Source organism: Chinchilla lanigera, unplaced genomic scaffold, assembly GCF_000276665.1.
Source record: "Chinchilla lanigera isolate Chin_1 unplaced genomic scaffold, ChiLan1.0 scaffold00054, whole genome shotgun sequence".
Classification (NCBI taxonomy): domain Eukaryota; kingdom Metazoa; phylum Chordata; class Mammalia; order Rodentia; family Chinchillidae; genus Chinchilla; species Chinchilla lanigera.
Window position 1 is genome coordinate 13159399 of NW_004955455.1, and position 22078 is coordinate 13181476.

The 22078-nt window shown below is 39.4% G+C and overlaps 1 protein-coding gene across 2 annotated transcripts in view; it reads left to right on the top strand.

Moving 5' to 3' along the window:
• Taok3 (TAO kinase 3) overlaps positions 1-22078 on the top strand; it is a 186922-nt gene that overhangs the window by 138781 nt on the left and 26063 nt on the right. For both annotated transcript variants that reach the window (XM_005396533.2, XM_005396534.2), the window contains exons 13-14: positions 636-845; positions 13075-13209. In XM_005396533.2, the coding sequence (XP_005396590.1) occupies positions 636-845; positions 13075-13209 (345 nt within the window). The remainder of the gene's footprint in view (positions 1-635; positions 846-13074; positions 13210-22078) is intronic.

Here is a 22078-nt window from a genome sequence, read left to right on the forward strand (position 1 = left end):
TAGACCACTAGTGATGAATACCAGTGTTATTTAACAGATATATTTAATAAGATTACAAAGGTAAGCATGATAGAATTGCTTAAGGGAGGCAGAATTTAATTACCTGTCCAGGGCAGTAGAATTAATATCCCAGCTTAAATATGAAGTTGCTCAATAATGACTCGCAGAGGAGCATATTGCTTGTCACATCTCTGAAAACTCTTTCTCTCTAGTCAGTTTCAAGTGATCTCTGCTCTATTTGCAGATATTCTAGAGGTCACCTGTTCAGTGGCCAGCAGTCTCCCTGGCACTGTGACGTTTCCAAAGATCTCTGACAAACTTGGACTGATCCTGCTTCCCAAGTGGCAGTCTGACTGTGATAGTTGTGTATGACAGGGGAAAGCCCAGGGTTAGCAGCATTTGGAACCTTATTACCCATATCCAGAATGGCCCCTGGGGATGGCAGAGAAGTGAATTTGAGATGTCTGGAAATGGTCGGGGAGCAGTGGAGCCACTCCATAAAAAGTTTATCTCTGCAGATTGGCAGAAAAGCAACTTGGCACTGCAAAACTGAGTGTACTTAATAGCTTACTCAATGGATTGGCACTTCATCTCCAGTCACTTTTTTTTTAAACTCCGGTGCTCCATTTTTATAGGACAGTGAACATGGAACGAGCCTGATCAGGGAAATGGACAGCCTGGGCAGCAACCACTCCATCCCGAGCACGTCCGTGAGCACCGGCAGCCAGAGCAGCAGTGTGAACAGCATGCAGGAGGTCACGGACGAGAGCAGCTCCGAACTCGTCGCGATGCACGACGACGACGAAAGCACAGTAAATTCCAGCTCGTCTGTTGTGCACAAGAAGGTAGGTTTCAAGGATGTCTCTGTAGTTCTGCACTTGTCAGTCAGGCTCAGCAAGAGCAGCTCAGACCACTTGGCTTCCAGGCTGACTTGTTCCCTTGTCCACTGACTTGTGGAACTAAACCTAGCACTTGACAGGTTTCTTACAGCAAAACAGTGACAGCGGCTACATGTGCGGGCTACCTGTGGGCCCATTTCTTCAGCTTCCTTCCTCTCTTCTCGGTCTCATGTCCACCATCATCAATAAATAAAGGCACACAAATCTCTACATCATCATGTCAGGATCCATCCAGCCCTGTCTAAACCAAAAGCCTTCATCCTGCGTACTGCTGTGGTTTCCCAAGTGTGACCTGTCAGAAGTCCACCTCTTAGTCTACAGTCCCAGCATACTACAGTGGTAGCTCGGCTCTCGTCTGTGTTGGTTCTGAGCAGCATAACAGGAATCAAAAATGATGAGTACTAAACAAACTGTTTTGGCTGGAAAGGGTAGTGAGTAACAAGGCAACTGACACCAACAAGCTCCAGCTTGCATATCATGTAAAGCAAACTGCCTGTCCCAGGACAAAATTTTTGCATCAAAATGTATCCGGTACCAAATTTTACAAGTTGCAAAGTAGAGAAACACCACAGTATGACTGTATTTGTTTTAGAGACAGTTTTTACTCTTCTCTGCTGTTTCTCATATTTATTGTTTATATTTCTATTTCTTTCCTCACCCCTTTTTTAAGACAGTATATAGTCTCCCTATGTAGTTCAGGCTGGCCTTGAGCTCACTGTGTAGCCCAGGCTGGCTTCACACTTGCAGTAATCCTCCTGCCTCAGCCACCCAGCTGCTGGGATTATAGACATGCACCACCATGCCTGACTTTGTTTATATTTCTGTTACCACAAGCTCTGCACTGGTTTAAATATTCTGACTTTTTAATTTATTTATTTTTATGGTGCCAGGCATCAAACCCAGGGCCTTGCATGTGCTAGGCAAGTACTCTACCAGTGAGTGATGTTCCAGCCCAATATTCTGACTGAATGAATGATTCTATTTTTTTTATTTTGGTTCCAATTAAACATCTTAATTTCTTTTTTTTTAAACATCTTAATTTCATATAAGCCTATCATAAGCTGAAATTCTTTATGAAAAAATATTCTTAAAAATGTAAAGCGTCTTTCAAGGCAATTTCTATAAATTGAGTATTTCACAGGATTGTCAATGATTCTTCATAGGAATTCTCCAAAAGAGACTTTAGTAAACAGTCCATAAAATGGAGTTGTAGGAAAGGATCCTTCATCATTTTTCTTCTTGAGGGTAGTGAGGAATACATATACTTATTATAGTGAATGGCAGTGATCACATTCCAGTCCTGTGGAACACCATGTTTGAGACGTTGTTTTGACGTATACTTCTACTGATGGTGCTTTTGAGGCGGACAGGAGAAACTGCCTGGGACAGTAGGAAGACAAGAGAACAATACATGGTTGTCCAGTTGTAAATAGTGGATGGATACATGTTTATTTTCTAGGACTGATGAATTTAGTCATTAACTCCACCAGAAGCAATGGTAGAACATACGATGCAGAGAAAATAAAACAAGCATGGTGTCTTCATGGAGCTCATCCTTTGTAGGAGAGACTAAGCGAATTACTGCACAAAAATTGCTACAGTATTCTAATGAAGTTTGCTCTGGGTCAATTACACTTAGTCTAGAAGGGCACAATGGAAATCCTACTTGACAAAATTACATTTAAATCAAAACCTCAAAGACAAGTGGAAGCTAACTAGCTTGGGACGAGAGACTGGCGTAGATCATAAAGCCATAGGTATGGAGGCCCTGAGACAAAAGCATCATCTCATTCTCAGAAGGTGAGGAAGGCAGAGAGGCTGGCGCCTGGCAAGTTACCTGCCCAGTCAAGTAGGAGAGGCAGTGGAGCTCACATTAGTAAGCTGCCATGGAAGTCTGAGGAAAGAAGCAATATCAGAGAGGTGCAGAAATCGAAGGGGAAGAAAGGAAGGGAAATAGGATTTTTGCTGGGGATGTGGCTTAGTGGTAGAGCTCTTGCCTAGCATGCACAAGGCCCTGGGTTCTATCCCCAGCATTACAAATAAAGGGGGAAAAAAAAGAAGAAGAAGAGGAAGAGAAGGAGGAGAAAGAAGATCAGGAAACAAGATCTTTAAAAAATGGAATAAAAAAGAAATGGAAATAGAGCTTTTTCACTTGAGAGGGAGATTAAGAGTCAGAGCGGGTGGGGGGGGGAGGAAGAGGAAGGCAAGGCAACAGAAACAAAGTGAAGATGTGGTGCAGACTCCCCACAACAAATGTAATCATCACATTCTGCAAACATGGACTAATAAAAAAATACATTAATAAAAAAAGAACTCTACTAAGCCCAGCACTGCCAGCTGGCTTGGCCTCCTTTGAACCTGAGCAAGTGGCCATGCATTTGAAGAGTAGAAAAGAAGGTTATCTGGACTGTGTTCATAGGGGGAGTTGTTCTGGGTGCCGGCAGGACTGACTCTCCTTCCTGTCACCTCTGGAGCACCATAGGTATAGGGAGCAAAAGAACAACTGGAGTGAATCTTTTTACTATCAGATGAGCATTCAGAAGTAGAAAAAAAAAGATACTACTGATATAATCAACAAGAAAGAAGACTGTGGTCTAGAACTCCCTAGGGATTTTAATCTTAATTTTAGCATGTTGTTGCAGCGTTACCTTGTGGTAAGTGGGTCTTTCCATATTTTTCTCTCCCTGATATAATCCCTTTGGAAGAATAGATATAATTTATGTGCTGAGACAGTAGATAGTTGTATTTTATTCACAAAACAATGTCAGGAAGAATTGAAATTATATAATATATTTCTATTTTACTGTGAAATATAGAGAGGAAATGTGGTAGAAGAGAATCAAAGCATATTTTTACAAGTAAAATATAGAATGAGCTAACCTTAAAACATAAGTAGGCTAGAAAAATAGACTATAAAATACGTGAAAATTTAATGATGAGCATGCTGTCTCTTCATGACATCCATTAAGTCCCTATACGTAGGCTTAAAAATATTTTCTCTTTAAAAACAACAGAAATGAAAAGCTGTTCAGAAGTTTACATGGGTGGGTTTACTCAGGTTCCTAAAACTTAGAACATAAATGAAATAGGATCTTAAACTCCGAGTAGGTTTTATATGTTAGACTATAGGATGAGGAAACTAATTTTTAGCTCCATGTCCACTATGAATTGTATTTTACTTTGAACAGGTCACAAACTTAGTCTAGAAGTTTCTCCCCAGTTTCTCCTTTTGACCAGTTACGATTTTCTGCTAAGATTTGTTCTGTGTGATTTTAAACCTCCCTTCCAGGTCTAAAATCCAGTGCTTCTGTTCCTGTCATGCATACTCCCTGCAGGAAACTCTGCTTTGCACTCATATTCTCTATTTAGGGTCTGCTTCAGAGTTCCCCTGAAAAGGGGATTTTTCTAGAAGCCACTGCTCCAGTCAGTAGCCTCTCTACATGGAAGGACAGAAGCTGCACCGTGTCACACATGGGTTCTAAAAACATTTGTGTCACAGGTTGGATTCTAGGGATGAACACCTGCCGGAAGGAGGGGGAGCAGCGGCGGTGGGCAGAGTGGACTGAGCGGCAGGTCTGCTGGAAACCTCAGCCCCCACAGGGAGCTCAGAGCTCCAGTGGCCCCTCAGAGCTGTCCACCTGGACAGAAATGGCCAGGCCTAGAGGCCCCAGCCTTCATTGTCATTGCATCTGGGTAACCAGGAAGGGCATGAACTTGGGCAGGTCTGCTCTGGGTAGTTGAGGGGTGGTCCCAAAGGAACAGACAGCCCAGGTGACTACTAGCAACTTAGGGCAGAAAGTCCTTCCTTACTGGAGGACCTGAGCAGTGCTTTTCTGAAGGTGTCATGATCTATGACCACAAAAATTATTTTAGGAAAACATCAAGCAACATGGTTTTACAAAACACTAGTTTTGCATGAGTTGATGTCTGAGAATTCTTTTGTTTGTTTTGGGGTTTTTTTGTTTGTTTGGTTGGTTTTTGTTTTTGCTTTTGAGACAGAGCCTTGATATGTAGTACAGGCTGGCCTTGAGCGCACTATATACCCCAAGCTGCCCTCAAACTTGTAACCATCCTCCTGCCTCAGCCTCCTAACTGCTAGCATTACAAATGAGTACCACCACTCCTGGCTTAAACTCTGTTTTTTATTTTGGTTCCATGTCTCAGAATTTTAGAATAACTATTATATCATTATATTATCATATAATAAACAGTTCCACCATCATCTCACTATCCTATTTTTTAAATTCTTGTCACTATATAACATTTTCTTATGTATTAATATTTTTATCTGCTATTTCATTAGAATGTAAATTCTGTCAGGCCAAAACTAGGCCTGCTTTTTCAGCACTGTATCCCCAATACAGTGTCTGTCACAGTATGGACACTCAGTAAAAAACTATGGTATAAGTGAGTGGATGAAAAAATTATCATGAGTCAGATATGGTGGCACATGCCTGTAATTCCAGCACTTGGGAGGCTGAGGCAGGAGGATTGCTGCAAGTTCAAAGCCAGCCTGAACTACATAGTGAGATCCTGTCTCAACAACAACAACAAAATTAATTATCAAATACTAAACATCATGCTAATCCAGTTCATGGGACATAATAGATTAAAAGTGTTAAATAAGTATTGTCTTTATGGCTTGAATGAGTTAACTGAATATTTTATCCACTAATATTACCCAGGATGTTAAAAACATTGATAAGTAACAAAATGCAAGAATAAGGGTAAGTCAGGTGTGACAGTGCACACCTATAATCCCAGCACTCTTGGAGGCTGAGTCAGAAGGATCACAAGTTTAAGCCCTGCCTATGTAACTCAGTGACCTAGCAAGACTTTGTCTCCAAATAAATAGTAAAAAGACCTCAGTGCAGAGGTGCTGTGTTCAATTTCCAGAACAAGAAATACAGACAGGAAAAAATGAATGAATTTTTGCCCCTTTAATTCTTATAATCGATACATAACCTAAATGAGTCAAATCATAGACGTGAAACACATTACTATCTGATACAAGAAGTGAACTCACTTCTAAGGGCCGTGTGTAACTAGTGAGCATGGGACTTGTGCTTTCTGTCACAAATGAAGCCCCTAGAATATAAAGTGGGACACTGAAAATATTCCTGTGGCATCCTAACTTCACGTTACTTCTTTCTCTCCAGTTCTTCCCTCTTTCCTGGGCCCTTAATGATCTGACAAAACCAACTCTAAACTCTTTCTCCTCTGTCACCAGCACTGCCCTGAGTCACCCTGTCCCTGGGCTGGTAAGTCCTCAAGGGTCCCTCTCTTTCCTGCCACCCAGCACCGTGTCCGTCACAGAGTAAGCACCTGATACTAAACCGCAGGTAGACTGAGTCACTTTTCTGCCACTGGGACACAATGCCAATGCTCACAATCTAAGGAGGAGAGGTCATTTTAGCTCCCTGTTCCATCCATAGCCGAGGACTCCAAGGTAGAACAACCAGGTGGAAGGGCCTGGGTGGAAGTCTAATGCTCACTGCATGGGGGCCAAGAAAGAGAGGGAGAGGGAGGGGCCACGAGGGAGACACACCCTTCCAGGCCACGCCCCCAGTGACTGCCTCTGACCGGGCCCCATCTCCCAACAGCAAGTCAGCCATAGCAGGCCAGATCTAAGCCCTCCAAAAGCCCCGCCTCTGAGCACATGAGGCTCTTGGGGTCATCAAGACATAAACCCTAACATGGACTCTGTTTACAGAACTGTATTCCTCAAGATTTAATAATTCACAAGTGACTCTAGGGAAAAAGCTTTTTCACTTGCTTTTTAATTGGTTATGCACATTGGATTCATACATGCACACCAAATACTTCGATCATTTTTACCACCTCCCGACATCATCCCCCTTGTCCTGTCAGCCGCCCGCTTTCATATTGGGGGAGGTTCAATGTGTGTAATATATTTTGCTCATGTCCAGGGCAAATTTTTAATTTAGTTTAGTTTCTCTGTGGTCATCTAGCTTACTTCCTTCATCTTACTTCTTAAAATCATTGTGCCAGGAGGGCATGGTGGCACATGCCTCTGATCCGAGCCCGCTAGGAGGCTGAAGCAGAAGAATGGAAAGTTTGAGCCCAGCCTGGGCAACTTAGTGATTTAGCAAGAGATATATCTCAGATTAAAAGATAAAAGGCAAGTTTGGTGGCACACACCTATAATACCCATACTTGGTAGGCTGGGCAGGAAAATTGCCACAAGTTTGAGGCCAGCCTGGACTACCTAGTGAGTTCAAGGACATCCTGAACTGCATAGCAAGACCCTGTCTCAAAAAAACAAAAAATAGGGGGCTAGGGGTTTAGCTCAGCGGCAGAGCACCTGCATGGCAAGTGCAAGGTCGAGAGTTAGAGTCCCAGTACCGGCAAAAAAATAAAAAAAAAAAGAAAACCAAAAAATAAAAATAAAAATAAAAAAAGAGGTCTAGAGATGTAGCTCAGTATGAAGGCCGTAAGTTCACTCCCCAATACCACAAAAAAAAGCACTGTGTGTGCAGCCACTGCAAACAGATCATTGTCCTACTCAATAATCTATATTTTTCTAATTTGTCAATTAAAAGTATGCCTGAGGGACTGGAAGTATAGTTTAGTAGTAGAGTATAGATTTAGCTGCACAAGGCCCTGGGTATTTAATCCCTTATAATATAGGGGGGGAAATGCTTGTGTTTTATTAAACTCTAGAATTAATTACCTTTGTCTTCTGCTACCTTCTAGTATCAGTATAGACTAAGATTTTCATATATTAAGAGCACTGCTCTTCAGTCAATGTTATTTTAGGTATATAGCATACCGAAAGTCCAATCGTAGTGTTCTCCTTTTTAGGGATCACTTAGAGAAAAAAAATGTCTTTTGAGAAAATATTTTTGTAAATCATTCTCCCATAACTCTTAAAGTTCATTCACTTGGCTCTTCATATTAGTATTTATTCTTTTCCATTTTTCCTCCTTTTCTTTGGAAAGAAAAAAACAACTTGTATCATTTCTGTGGGAGGAAAAAAGGAAATGTCCTTGAGGAGCTAGGAAGTTCTAGTTTAATTTCCACTTGTTTCAGTGACCTCTCCTGTGATTTTACTGAACAGAGGGCTAGGTTCTTTAACTCTGGAACTCAGAGTTGACAAAGTAAAAGTAAGTTATCATCTGAAGACACAGAGCTGCCTAGATCCTCATCCCCAGCCTCCGCCTTCTGCTCCCAACTACCCTTCCAGATTAAGATACCATTTTCTACCTTCTCCCCATCCTCCAGCCCCAGGTTTTTGATAACTACCTCTGCTTCAACATTTAATAATTATCATTTAATAATTTTGACATGAACAAAAGAAAGACCTTGGATTTGCTGATTCCTTCTCTGCAGTGCAGAAGTGTGAGAGGCTATAGAAAGGCTTCTTGCTATCAGATGAAAGCCAGTCTTAGAGACGCACACCCCCACCACAGCAGGGTGTGCTTGTGTGTGTGTCACTATTTTACGACTTCCTTAGAGTACAGAGAGTGGCAGGTTTTTATGAAATACAAATTTGAATTCTGTTAAATAATCCAAGAGAAAATGTCATTTTCTTCAAATCTCCCAGACCTATATTCTTAAGCTTATTTATTCAGCAAACATTTACTGAATGCCGACTAAGTATCAAGCACTATGCCAGGTGCTGGGGAGACTGAGGGTTTTTCATCCCCGTTTGCTGTGTCTTCACAAAACCTACAATCTCACACAGAGATAGACAAGTAAGTGTGATGAGCACTGTGATAAAGGTAGACCCAAGACACATGGGCGTGCAGAGAAGTGGCTTCCAAGCGCAAGTTCAAGTTCATGTAAACCATAGGCAAGTGATGACACTATGAATCTTCATCTCTGAAGTATGACAGATACTCAGGGGAAACCTCTAGATAAAAGTAAAGCCTCTTGTCCAGGGTATAACTGTAACCTTTGTACCCCCTACTTCATATATTTCACTGTAGTGCATAGAAGTTTAATTCTTTCCATTAAAGATTTTGAGCAAACATTATGACAGCTTTTTTAATCTGCAGAAGTTTATCTTTTATAATGAAAGGATGTCATGAATGTATCAGGCTAACACACATTTACTTAAAACTGGTCCCTAATCCTATTGGAATTTCAAGGAACTATTTTGTTTGTTTCTGGATGATAATGGTTTAAAGATAAATGACATCCAAGCCATATATTTGGTCTTGGTAAAGTAGAACATGATATTTGTTCTTCATCTTCTAAAATCATTCTTCAAAGAAGAGGTTGGCCCTGTCACCATCATTCGCAAATAATCTGCATCTATTGCCTCACCGCATCAAATAGCAAATTGACCCTTTCTATTATTAATTGCAAAATGTGTGCAGTTGAGAAATTCTGAGAGCCAGGTATAGTTGTCATTTTCAGAGGGACTGCTGCTACGAGGGGCAATAGAGCTGATGCACAATGTACCCAGGAAAGTTGATGCTTTCATTTGTTGGGGCATACTTCCTAAGTCACGCTCCCCTCATGTTTAAATTGTTCATTAAGTTGTCTTCAGAGTTTGGAACACGTTTTATGCAATGGACTTGAGCATTTAAAAATTCATTTCCTGAGTTGGGGGGTGTAGCTCAGTAATAAAGCACATGCTTAGCAAGGCCCAGAGTTCGATACCCAACATGACCCCTGCAAAAATCATTTCCAAATGCACTTGAAATGGGTACCTACTGTTAAACCAAAATGTGGCCCCATTTTATTGTCCTTTGTATAATATTTTAAGACTTTTAGTGAAAAAAAAAAAAAAGCATATGTTATACCTCAGTTAGCAATAAAATTCATTTATATAAGTGGTGGGAAAAAAGAGACTTTTAGTGATGGTAGTCTTTGTTATACAAGACTGAAAAACTAAGAATTATTTTACAAAAGGACACACACTTTAGGGGAAAGCAAAAAATGATGTTGTTAGCATTATTTTTTGTATTTAAAATAGATTAAAATTTTGTATCTGTTCTTCAGAGTAACTTCTAAAATAGCATTTTTTAAAATATTTTACTGGGTTAATTATGTACGTCAGCTAAAATTAAAATGATTTTGAGTTTTAACTCTTCTGATGTATTTAGATTTCCTTACATTTAATAAACTTAGAAAGTGTAGTATAACTTATGATTTGATAAGCAGGATCCTAAAACCAAAATACTAACTTTTATCAGTGATAAAACAAACCAAAGCAATTATATATACATATAATTAGCATTTATATATACATGTATATGCGTGTGTGTGTGTGTATATAAATTGTGCACATTAAGTTCTGTTTGATGTGCTGTCCCTGGTTATCTTTGTAAATCAATTTACTATAATTTGAAACTTAGCAACTGCTTCATATTTGAGGTCTATGTCTCAATGGTGTGCTTAATAAGCTAACCAATGAATACTCACCAAAAGTGTGACTTCCTAAGGCTGCTTATAAAACCACAAGCCTCTACCTCTGTGTGTCTTTAGTTGGACATTTAAAAGCTACGTGCTTCTCCTGGATTAAGTAAATTCAATTGTAGACATAAATATGATCTGTTAATAAATACACAGTGGTAAAAAAAGTAGCAGATCCCAGTGTCTTCCTCTTTAGAACCTTACGCCTACTGCCTTAATCCTACTCACACACCCACTGCTTGTTCACATTAAATAAGTCAGATTTCCTGGGAAATAACAAAAAATAATCTTTTTTTTTTTTATTTTGTTTTTCAAGACAGGGTCTCACTATGTAGTTCACACTGGCCTTGAACTCACTATATAGCCCAGGCTGGCCTCAAACTCACAGTGTCCTCCTGCCTTAGCTTCCCAAATGCGGGGATTACAGGCATCCGCCACCACACCCAGCCATGCACAATATTCTTCACTGATCCTTCAAGCATTTGCTTGTTTCAAAAATATAGGTTAAGTGATACATTTTTAACCTACAGCATGGCCTAAAAAACCCTTTCTTCAGTGGTAGAAACATTCTCTATCTGTGCTGTCCATTCTGATAGCTACTAAGTATAGCCACAGAGGGCTTGAAATGTAGCTGGTGTGACTTAGGAACTGAATTTTACATTTTATTTCATTTTAATTAAAATATTACATTTGACACCAGGTGTGGTGGCGCACGCCTATAATCCCAGCTCTAAGGAGGCCGAGGCAGGAGTATCACTGTGAGTTTGAGGCCAGCCTGGGCTGCATAGTGAGTTCAAGACCAGCCTGAACTACACAGTGAGACAATGCCTATAAATAAATAAATAAATAAATAAATATTTAAAAAATAAAATATTACATTTGGGGCTGGGGAGATAGTTCAGTGGCACAGTGCCTGCCCGGCAAACTCAAGGTCCTGAGTTCAATTCCCAGTACTAAAAATAATAATAATAATAATAATTAAATTAAACATTACATTCAAGCCATGTGTGGTGACACATCCATATAATTCCAGCACTAGAGAGACTGAAGAAGGAGGATCACAAATTTGAGGCCAGCCTGGGCAATTTAATGACTTAGCAAGATCCTATCCCATAAAAAAAGGTGAGAGTTATAGCTTGGTGAAGACTGGGTTTAATCCTCAGATCCCCAGTACCACAAAAACATACCGATTTTATATATATATATATATATATATAAAATTCTATAGTTAAATGTGATATATATTTCATGTGACTAATGGCTATCTTATTGGACAGCATACCTTTAGAAGCTCTCTTGAATTTGGTGTCTATGCCCACAACTACAAATTTATTAAAGATTACTTCATTACTTAAACTATAGTAACACATAAATGGGAAAAAAAAAATGTCTAAACATAGATGTAATAGTAAATACCTTCCCAACATATCAAAACATTTTAAGTATATAAAAGAAAATCAGTTCAAGGATAAATTAAATCTTGAGTTGTGGCTTTTACATAAAAATCTGGATACAAAATTTAATTTTCCTTAAAGAATCATGCGTAGTGACTTTTCAAAATTTCAGATAATAATAAAATTCTATATTTTCTAAATCTCCTTAATTTTTGCTTTCCATTGAAGGAAAGGGTAATTATTTTTAAAAATTTTTCAACTAGTCATGGACAAAATGCAAAACTGACTTCTCACAAATGGTTTCTCCTAAGACCCTAGGAAAATAAGGAATTAATTTCTACTTCCCCATCCTGAACATGTACCATCTAAAAATCCCCCATGATTGTACATGTTTTTAAGCTGTAAATTACTAGAGGGTCTTGTTTTTCTGAAGGGCTAACGCTACTTGCTGACTGATCACTTCATCTTTTATAGATAGAAGAATCTTCCTTTTAAAAGCATTTTCCCCTTTAAAAGTCATTTCAGTTGCATTTAAGAAACATCCATTATTATCCTTCCAGGGAATGTTATTTTTCACTGAGTGTTAGAATAAGATTAATCATCTTTCCCCATCAAGAAGCAAAGACTTGATTAAATCAGTCAAGGGCATTAAATTCCAGCTTTTCCTAGTCTGGTGACATACCTAAATGCTGAGTTGAGGGAGAATTTGTGAAAGTACCATTTGGTTGAAATTGTATGCCTGTCTCTTTAAATCTAAAAAAAAAAAAAAATCCTTTCAGAAGCTGTAGAGAGAAGGTGCTAGAACTGTGTACGATCATGACTGGAAAGCAGGATCCCTCAGTGACTGCCGAATCTTCCCAGCACAAGATAGAGAGGCAGTTCAGCACAAGCCTCCACTGATTCTAGGCAGAACGATGATCCTACCGACCAGATCTCAAATAAAATTAAACTGAGAACGCAGATCTTTCAAGGGAATGAGGCGGAGGCTCGCTTTTATGTTAAAAGCCACCAGCATCCTCCTTGCTAGACATGGACATGACATTTTTAAAGGAATTATTTGGTTACAGCGTTTTAAGCAAACTGTTCTAAGGAGTCTGTACATTGCATTGTTTTTTCTATTCTTTTTTTCTTTTGCATATATGTAATTCTGGAGGTAAAGAAAAAGCCTGCCAGGGATTCAGAAGGCATCCCACTAGCGATCAGCTGACATTCCTAACTGAAGGCTGCAATGTGTTGCTTATTCATTTTGTACCGTGGGAGCTGCGGGGACTAGCAGAGAGCTAAACTATGCATTTCAAACAGCAGTGCTTGTGCAGAAAGAGGGGTGAGAGAGAGGCAGCCGGCGAGGAAAGAGCACAGCTGGACTTTCTCCTTGTTTTTATCCATTTCTGCAGGATCATGTATTCATAAGGGATGAGGCGGGCCACGGCGATCCCAGGCCTGAGCCGCGGCCTACCCAGTCAGTTCAGAGCCAGGCCCTCCACTACCGGAACCGAGAGCGCTTTGCCACGATCAAATCAGCATCTTTGGTAAGCAAACACCCCTCTACCCACCTTCCCTTCCTTCCCCTCCTCCCAGTCTGGCAGCCTCTCGCCCTCCCTGAGCCTCTCACGGCTCCATGGATGGGAAGAAAGGAGTCAAGAATGTTTTTTCCCTCCTAATAATTTTATTCATTTTAGAAAAAAGAATCTGTTGGCATAGCAACCTGATCTCAGATATTTTAGCATTGTCTATGGCATGGGGGAAAAAAACACCTTTTTGTGTGTATCTGTGTGTCTGTGTGTGTGTGTGTGTGTGTGTTTGTGTCTGTGTGTATTTGTATATGCTGTATGTGCAAAATATAAGGCCTTTGAGATAAGTAGCAAGCCTATCCAATTTTTTTTAAAAGCTGTCTTTTCATTGAAATAAATAATGCTAAGAATATTTTTAAAGATAGTGATGTGTATCTGTGCAGAGCACTATGCTTCTTTTTGTATAGATGCTTGTGTATCTGTAATATGCACACACATCAAAAGATAAAAGATAATTTTTAAAAATACATGGTTGCTGGCTGCAGACTATAATTGTAGAAAAGCCAGATCCTTGCTTCCCAAGGATGGATTGCTGGTTCGTTCTGGTTCATTCATTTATTTATTGCAACAATGGTAGGGGCTGCACTTCCCCATTTAACCCCTGAAGAATTTCCTAACATCAATAAAGCAAGAAAGGTTTTGTAGGAGAGGGCAGGGATGATTGTGGAAGAAAAGAGACGGTAGGATTCTTCAGCATTTTTACTATTGCAAATGTGATTGCTGGATGCCCTTGTAGTAGCAAAAGGGGTGTGTGCTGGAAGAGTTAGTTTTCATGCCTCCTCCCCTCAGCCCCCCCACGCGTGCGCGTGCGCGCTTGCGCGCGCACACGCACACTCACACACACACACACACTCTCACATCATTTCATCCTTGCCATTCTAAACTCTCTTTAATCTTTTCCTCCTTGGTCTCACTTCCCAGCCCAAAAAATTATTGAAATATTACTTGTTTTGCCCAAATTGATGTTAGAGGTCACATGGGCAGGAAGAGTTAGTATACACTGCTTGGCTATTACATTTAGAACCTATGATGACATCATCCAAGGCCGACCCAGAAATGATCATTTTTTCTTGTCCTATTTTTTCAAACCTGATTTCTACTTTTATTTGTCCAGTGTTTTAAAGGCTCTGATTATCTTTGAGATGTACCCTGGGTTATAATCTTTAAAAATCCAAATATAAGGAAAATGGAAGTTAAAGCACCTACATATTGCTTATTCCTGCTGCTCGCTAAAAGCAAGCAATTTAATTTAAACTGCTTATAAATAATCCCACTCTTAAGTTCCTTTATATAGAAGTTTCATGTAATCTCTTTGATGGGCAATTTTTCATTTGAAAGGAATGTTGTAGTGTGTAATGGAGATCTTAAAATGTCCACTATGTATTTGCTAATGATTGTTAAGCACCTAAAAATGTGCTTTAGAGTCCAAATAAAGCATCATGGGATTATTAAATAATAATTACCTCCATGCCATGGTATCTGACAAAAGAAGAAATACGGCATTTGAGAGAACTGTTACTACTTAACACAGACTCTTACGAGACTTGCACCTTTATCTAAACCTGCTCGTGTTGTAGCTAAAGGAGAGATGGGGAAGAGCCACAGAGCCTCAACACTATTAGCAGGTTTTGCATGGAAGCAGACATTACACCAAGCGGATTTCCCCCCTCTGGGACAGGTTCCCTCTTTTCCCACTTGCCACACCCTCATTCCCACATCATATATTCATGACTCTCCTCCCTCCCCGGGAGATATTACTACCGCCAGGCCAAAATAATCTCACGCGGGCATCTGTGAAACCACCCAGGGCTACTCCGTGTGTGTATCAGCCATCACAGTCGTCCTCTATGTGGATGATAAAAGCTGCTTCCATACCAGGCCACTCCAGGCTATAGGCAGAGTCCTTAGGAGCCCCTCCGAATCCTACAGGCTTCATTCATGCTGCCCATCCAGAGAACTGCTGGGATCCGTCTCTGATGGAGCTTTGATTTGCTAAAAGGCCTGTGCTCCTGTATTAACTTAAAAACAGAGTAGGTGATGGCTTGTTGCTTTGACCACAAAAATAAGTTGTTTTTGAGGTACACTATCTCCAAATGTAGTGCTTTTTAGAACACACATTGGAACTATGGAAGTTTATCGGAGCTCAGTGATATTTGTATTTCAAGATTTTCAGAGGAAGACTAAATTAATGGAAGGGAAAAGTGGTTTGATGTTGTATTGTTCCATGTCCTATTTTGGACACTATAATTATTGGTATGGCTATTTTAATGTGTAGTATCAAGTCCCACAATTTTACTGCTCATTATATTAATTTAAAGGTGAGTTCCAATAGGAGTATTAAGTCAGGACATTGAAATATCATGGGGCTGGGGATTTAGCTCAGCGGCAAAAGCGCCTGCCTGGCAAGCGCAAGGTCGTGAGTTCGGTTCCCGGTACCGGAGAAAAACCAAAAAAAAAAAAAAAAAGAAATATCATAAAGAAGTATTTAATGTTTCAAAATATATTATGAATCCTATTGTTTTAATGGATACCAGCTCAAATGAAAAGAACTACAATGGCATAAATAAAAGAAGTGCAAGAAAAATGACAGTGAAGGCCTAGGATAATGAGTAATCAAGTCACTGTTGAAATCATACCTCACTTCTCATAGTTGGTAGCAATACTATACTGATTGATTGATTGGTTTTGGTTTTACTCTTTCTTCATAATATTCCAGTGGAAGGCCAGGCGTGGTGGCACATGCCTGTAATCCCAGCACTCGGGCAGGAGGCTGAGGCAGAAGGATCGTTGTGAATTCTAGACCAGCCTGGGCTACAAAGTGAGCTCAAGGCCAGCCTGAACTGCATAGAGAGACCCTGTCTCAAAAAAAAGACAAAAAAAATAAAAAATAATATTCCAGTGGAGGTGCTAACAAGCTGCAGAGAAGTCCAAAAATGAACAGTAAAAAAGAGGAGAAATTTAGAAATCAGTTTCTTAGTTGTAAGATAAATAAATGATGAGAATATATTTTAAATCAACTTGCAATCTAAGAAAAAATATTACTGTTCCTAAAATTTGTTTTATGAACCTACCTCTTTGACATAAATGTAAACAAGGCCCAGCGTTATGGTTCTCCCCTCATTATTCCTACCTTGTGCTTCTGAATAAAGTTGTAGACAAGAATGAAGTACGTGAGCTACAGGCTCTCACTGCGAGATGCTTTTATTCGGGGGGCGCTTTAAAACTGAGATTTTTGTGTTATTATGTGCTGCTGCACAGTTGCATTTGTAACAAAGGAAAAGGAAGGGCCACCAACCTTGAAACCAGAGGAAACTTTAGAATTATAGTTTTTTAATTACAATCTTCTAAGGGCAAAAATTATTGACCTTATTTTGAAGAATTAGGAGGGAGGGATATTTCACAGCACGCTTTTCAATCTCTCCTTTTTCTTCTTCTGTAAGAAGGTTCATATTGAGCTCATTTGTTACCTGGAGAACAGGGTTAGTCATATACTTCTTCAGAATTTCTGCTCTGACTCCTTGGCCATTTGAGATGTGCCTTCCTCAAATTTTCAGTGCTAGTAAATGGAGAGCCTAGCGTTTTCATTGCATTAGTCACCCATGAGAGTGTTTTCAACTCTTGCCATGTCTGATGTCACTTCTTAAAATTTTGTAATGCCCCAAGTCACTTGCAGTTTCCATTGTGGACATTAACATAAAGAATACTAAGGCCATGTATTTCTGCCAGACAGTTCAGCTGCTGGCCTTATAAAGGATTCTCAGTGGAACGCAATGGTCTCACAGGACAGGTGAATTTATGACAGAACACATATTAAGGAGAGGAACATAAGCAGTCAAGTCTTAGTGTGGAGTTTCTAGAAGAACATGGAGGAGAAAAGGTTATTGTTCTATTCATGCAAATGTAGATTCTTTAACTTGGTTTTACCAGATTCAGTAGACAACCTCACAAAAGGAGAATCTACATGTGGAGTCTTAAAAATGTAGCCCAATTATTCAACTAATTGTGAAATTGGATACCTGAAGGAGTTTGATATATAAGAGTAAGAGTAGGAGCTTTGGCAGTAAACGCTACTATTTTACCCCTCCTGGACTCATAGGAACCTTCTGTCTCCAGGTTGAAAGTATGTTATCTTACTGGACAGTGTACCAGAGGATGCTTACAAAGTCCTGCCAATCTCCTTTCTTGTTCTTGACTTTTTAACTTGCTACTATCATTGCCGATACCATTTTCCACTTGGGCTGTCCAATCAACATGTCCGACCCATGTGGCCAAAGTCTTTCAGTAAATACACTGAATAAATGAGTGACCAAATTCGGTGTCCTCAAGCTCTGCTATGATATGAGGATTTGGATTTAAAAGTGTGCATTTCATGGCTATTCATATAATGTTTTCTGGTATAAGGCAGAATTGCCTAGTATCAATCATTACTTTTGGTAAGAACTTAAAGCACTTTTTCCTTAGGTGACCTAAAGCATGGAGTGTCACCTCTCTAATGCCAAAATGGGACTCACTGTATTCTTTTTAAGAACTTGCTATGAATTTTGTTTGTGCTAAGTGCTGAGGTGGCCACTTTTATCACATGCATCATTTTGATTCTTACAAATAATCTTATTATTGGCTGTGATCTCTTAAAAAGGTGGCATTATCAGCCACCATGCTGCTGTTTTATTTTCAATAAGTTGCTTATTAGCTTTCTGGTGCAGTGTTTTATACATGGTAGACACATTCCACATTTTGAATAAAAGGGTTTGTTTTAGAACCAGATTTTGCTGGAATTAATAGGATAGCATTAAACATAGATAGAAACTTTGTAAAAAAAAAGTTACAGTCCTCCTTTTATTATTTATCATTTACTTATTTATAATTCTTTACATTTTCCAAATATATGAAATGGGTAATACTTCAGAGTCAGCAGTCACATGTGGGCTAGAGGACTCAGCATGAGGCCCTAGGTTAAAGCCCTGCGCTACAAAAAATAAATGAATAAATAAAAAGAAAAAATAGAAATTATAAATACCCTAGGTGTTACCTAACGAACTTAGAGCCTCGAGCATCCTAAGTACTTAGTTTATGACTGTGCTGTACCAGCCCACAGCCCCATGTTTGTTCTTTCTTCTTTATCTTTTGGTGGTACTGGGACTGAACTCAGGACCCTCACACTGAGCTATATCCTGAGGCCTTTATTTTTCAGTTTGAGACAGAGTCTCACTAAATTGTTCAGGTTGGGCTCCAACTTGGCATCGTCCTGTCTCACATAGCCTCCCGGAGTGCTGGGATTGCAGGAGTGCACCACCATGCCCACCTCCGTGTTTACCCTTAAAATCCATGTTTCGTTGCTAAACCTGCCCTTACTCTTGGATCCAGTTATTCTGATCAGTATCCCCATCATCTGATTTGCAAAGCAGAGGGAAAAAAGGCATTTCTCAGCACCTGGCAGGAGAAGGAAGGAAACCATTGTGCATTGAATATTTCTTACATGTCAAACATCTTGCTAGGCACTCTGACTGCATTATCTCATCCAGTCTGGAAACCCAAGCAAAGTAATCATAGTTCTTTTTCCTTTTTTTCTTTGAGACAGGGTCTCGCTATGCAGTTCAGACTGGCCTTGAGCTCACTTTGTAGCCCAGGCTGGTCTCAAACTCGCAACGATCCTCCTGCCTCAGCCTCCCGAGTGCTGGCATTACAGGCTTGCACCACCACGCCCAGCTCCCATAATTCTTCTTTACATATGAAGAAACCAAAAGATTTTAAGAGGTTAAATCATTTGCCCAAGGTCAGGTGTATAGGAAGGGGCAGAATAAGGATTTCCTCTTAGTAAACCACTCTGTGTGCCCTGATGACACTACCCTCTTTTGCTTTTATTTGATCACGGTTAAGACTTCCATTGTAAAAACTGTAGCCACTACATCTCTCTTCTTCCCATCCTCAGAATTATTCTGTTTGTAATTTAGACTTACCATTCTCCAGCTTTAACTTTTTGGGGAGGATTGAGAGTTCAAGGCAAGCCTGGGCAATGTAATGAGACTCCCTCAAAAAAGAAAAAGAAAAAAAGATAATAATATATATACAAACATATATTATAAAACAGGTAAATTTTATGTGAAAGCACTTTGAGACCAAACGGCATAATAAAATTATTTATTATAGAGTTTGTTTGTTTGTTTTGGTACTGGGAATTGAACTCAGGACCTTGCACTTGCCAGGCAGGCACTTGTGCCACTGAGCTATACCTCTGGCCCTAAAACTATTTATTAAAACAATTTTAAAAATACTGATCAAATGGTGTGTTTCTCAGATACCCAATAGAAACTTAAAACACATAGGCGAGGCTGGGGGTTTAGCTCAGCGGCACAGTGCCTGCCTGGCAAGCACAAGGTCGTGAGTTTGATTCCTGGTACCGGAAAAAAACAAACAAAAGAAAAACCACACATACGCATACACAATGTAATTAACATATTTAATATATTTCATGGTATACTTCACAAATGAAAAATTTGGTTATACTTTTATTCAAATGTAATTATCTTGAGCCCAGAAGTATAAAAACTTAGTATTTCTGATTTTTTTTTCCAGTACTAGGAACTGAACCCAGCGTCTTGGCACTAAGCTACCTTATTCCCAACCCCTTTTTGTTTTTTATTTTAAGGCAGGGTCTTCCCCAGGCTGGGCTTGAATTTACAATCCTCCCACCTCAACCTCCCAAAGTGCTGGGATTGCAGGCATGCACCACCATGCCTATCAAAAAATTTAATATTTCTATAGGTACCCCTCCAAAAAATATGAAACTTAACAAGTTTTATTGTGACAAATGGAAGTTGATAATATTTGGAGTTTAAAAGATATTTACTCAAATGATGGGAAGCATTCAAGACCAAAACGCCTGCCCTGGAATTCAGTGAGGGGCCATGAGAGCATATTGAGTGTTGTTATTTGTCTTTGTCATGTACTTGTACTGGGTATGCCCTGGTGGGACCCTCTCTTTACTGGGGCCTACCTGCCAATTAAGACAGAAAGTATTTCTTGGCTCATTTCTGTTTTAACTTTAGACTTCCTGGTCCGGGGAGTGGTCATACATGAGAACATTTATTGCCATTTGCCAGTGCTTATGGCGAGTTTTAAATGTGTCACAGTAGCAGAAGAGTATCCTTCTTCAGCTCTGGAAATCCAATTATAGAAGTAATACTGGGTGTGGTGGCACATTCCTGTAATCTCAGCAGTTTGGAAGGCTGAGACAGGAAGATCGTAAATTTGAGCCCAACCCGGGCAATTTAGCCACTTAAGTGAGACCCTGTCTCTAAATAAAAAGGAGTGGATATGTAGCTTAGCGCAAAGGTACTAGACTCAATCCCCAATACTAAAAAAAAAAAATACTAAAATAAGAAAAAATAAGTATCTGGATAAAAGAATATCTCAAACTCATTTCCCTGGAGCAGATATTTTCCTACCACATTTATCTAGAGAAAAAAAAATACTGAATTCAGAAAGTACTAAATTGGATCCTTTCTGTTGACTGAGATTTTTTTCCTCTAAACTGTAAATCAAAAAGACATAAGCGTAACCAGGCATGGTGGTGCATGAATGCAATCCCAGCACTTGAGAGGCTGAGGCAGAAGGATCATGAGTTTAAGGCCAGCCTGGACTAGATAATGAGTTCAAGGCTTGCCTGAGCTACATAGTGAAACCCTGTCTCAAAAAGCCAAAGAAAAATAAAAACAAAAAAACGCATAAGCACAAAGAAATAAAGCTTATACTTCAAACTACTTCTTATATACTGAAGTATATATATATATTTAATATATATATATATTTCAAACTACTTCTTTCCTTCCTCAGTTGATCTGGAAACTAAGTTCATTTTTCAAAACAAGGAGCTGGAGGTGTAGCTAAAAAGTAAAACTTGAGTATAGCATGCTTAAGGCCCCATGTTCAGTCCTCAGCACCCTAAATATAAATAAATAAATAAATTACATTATTGTGATGGTAAAATAGATCATTCACATTCTTTAGAGAATTAGATCCTTTTTTGGTGATGTTAGCCTTTTTTGATCTTGAACTCTCTTTTGCTCCTGTTTCTTGTACTTCAAGGGAGGATTGTCCTTCAGAACAGAGAAGTGAGTGGGAAACCTCGTAGTTGCAGCTAGAAAGGTTTCAGAGTTTGGCTGATGTTCAGTGGTGTACTCTGATAACACTATCCCGTTACACTCTCTTAATAGTGAAGCCTCAGTCTAGTATGCAGGGGACACCTAAAAAGAGCAGAGAAACAAGTCGTTCTTTGTCTAAAATGCACTTTGACCCGTAAACTGAAAAATAGTACAGAGCATGAGTAGCAGCATGAAAATCTCCAGTAAAACTTGTTTAGGAGTTCAGTTGGGGAGAAGCTGCTTAGAGCGGGTGGGAGTGAATAAATCACTTAGTGAACAACAAAACTAAAATTATTCTGTAATTAAAATGTTTTTCTAAAATAGAAAAATGAGAAGAAAGTGATTAGGGAATCTTACAGGAAAGTCCAGAAGGATGATAGGTTGAAGGAAGGGCTGGGACACCCTGAAAGATTCAGGAGAAAGACACAAGAGGTTCCAGTAGTTTTGTTTGCACTGTCCAACCTGGATACGCACTTGAGAATGAGTTAAGGGACTTACCAGCAAAAGCAGTCATCCAAACATCCCAGAAATACTTTCTCCTTTTTAGAGGAAAATTATTATGATGTAGCATTTCTTCTGTGGAGAAGGGGTTGGAGAAAAACAGATGATTTAAAAGAAAATAGTCTCCCCCTCTTCATTGTAACAATAGAAAATAAATAAATCCTGTTCACAGTTTGAGGAAATAT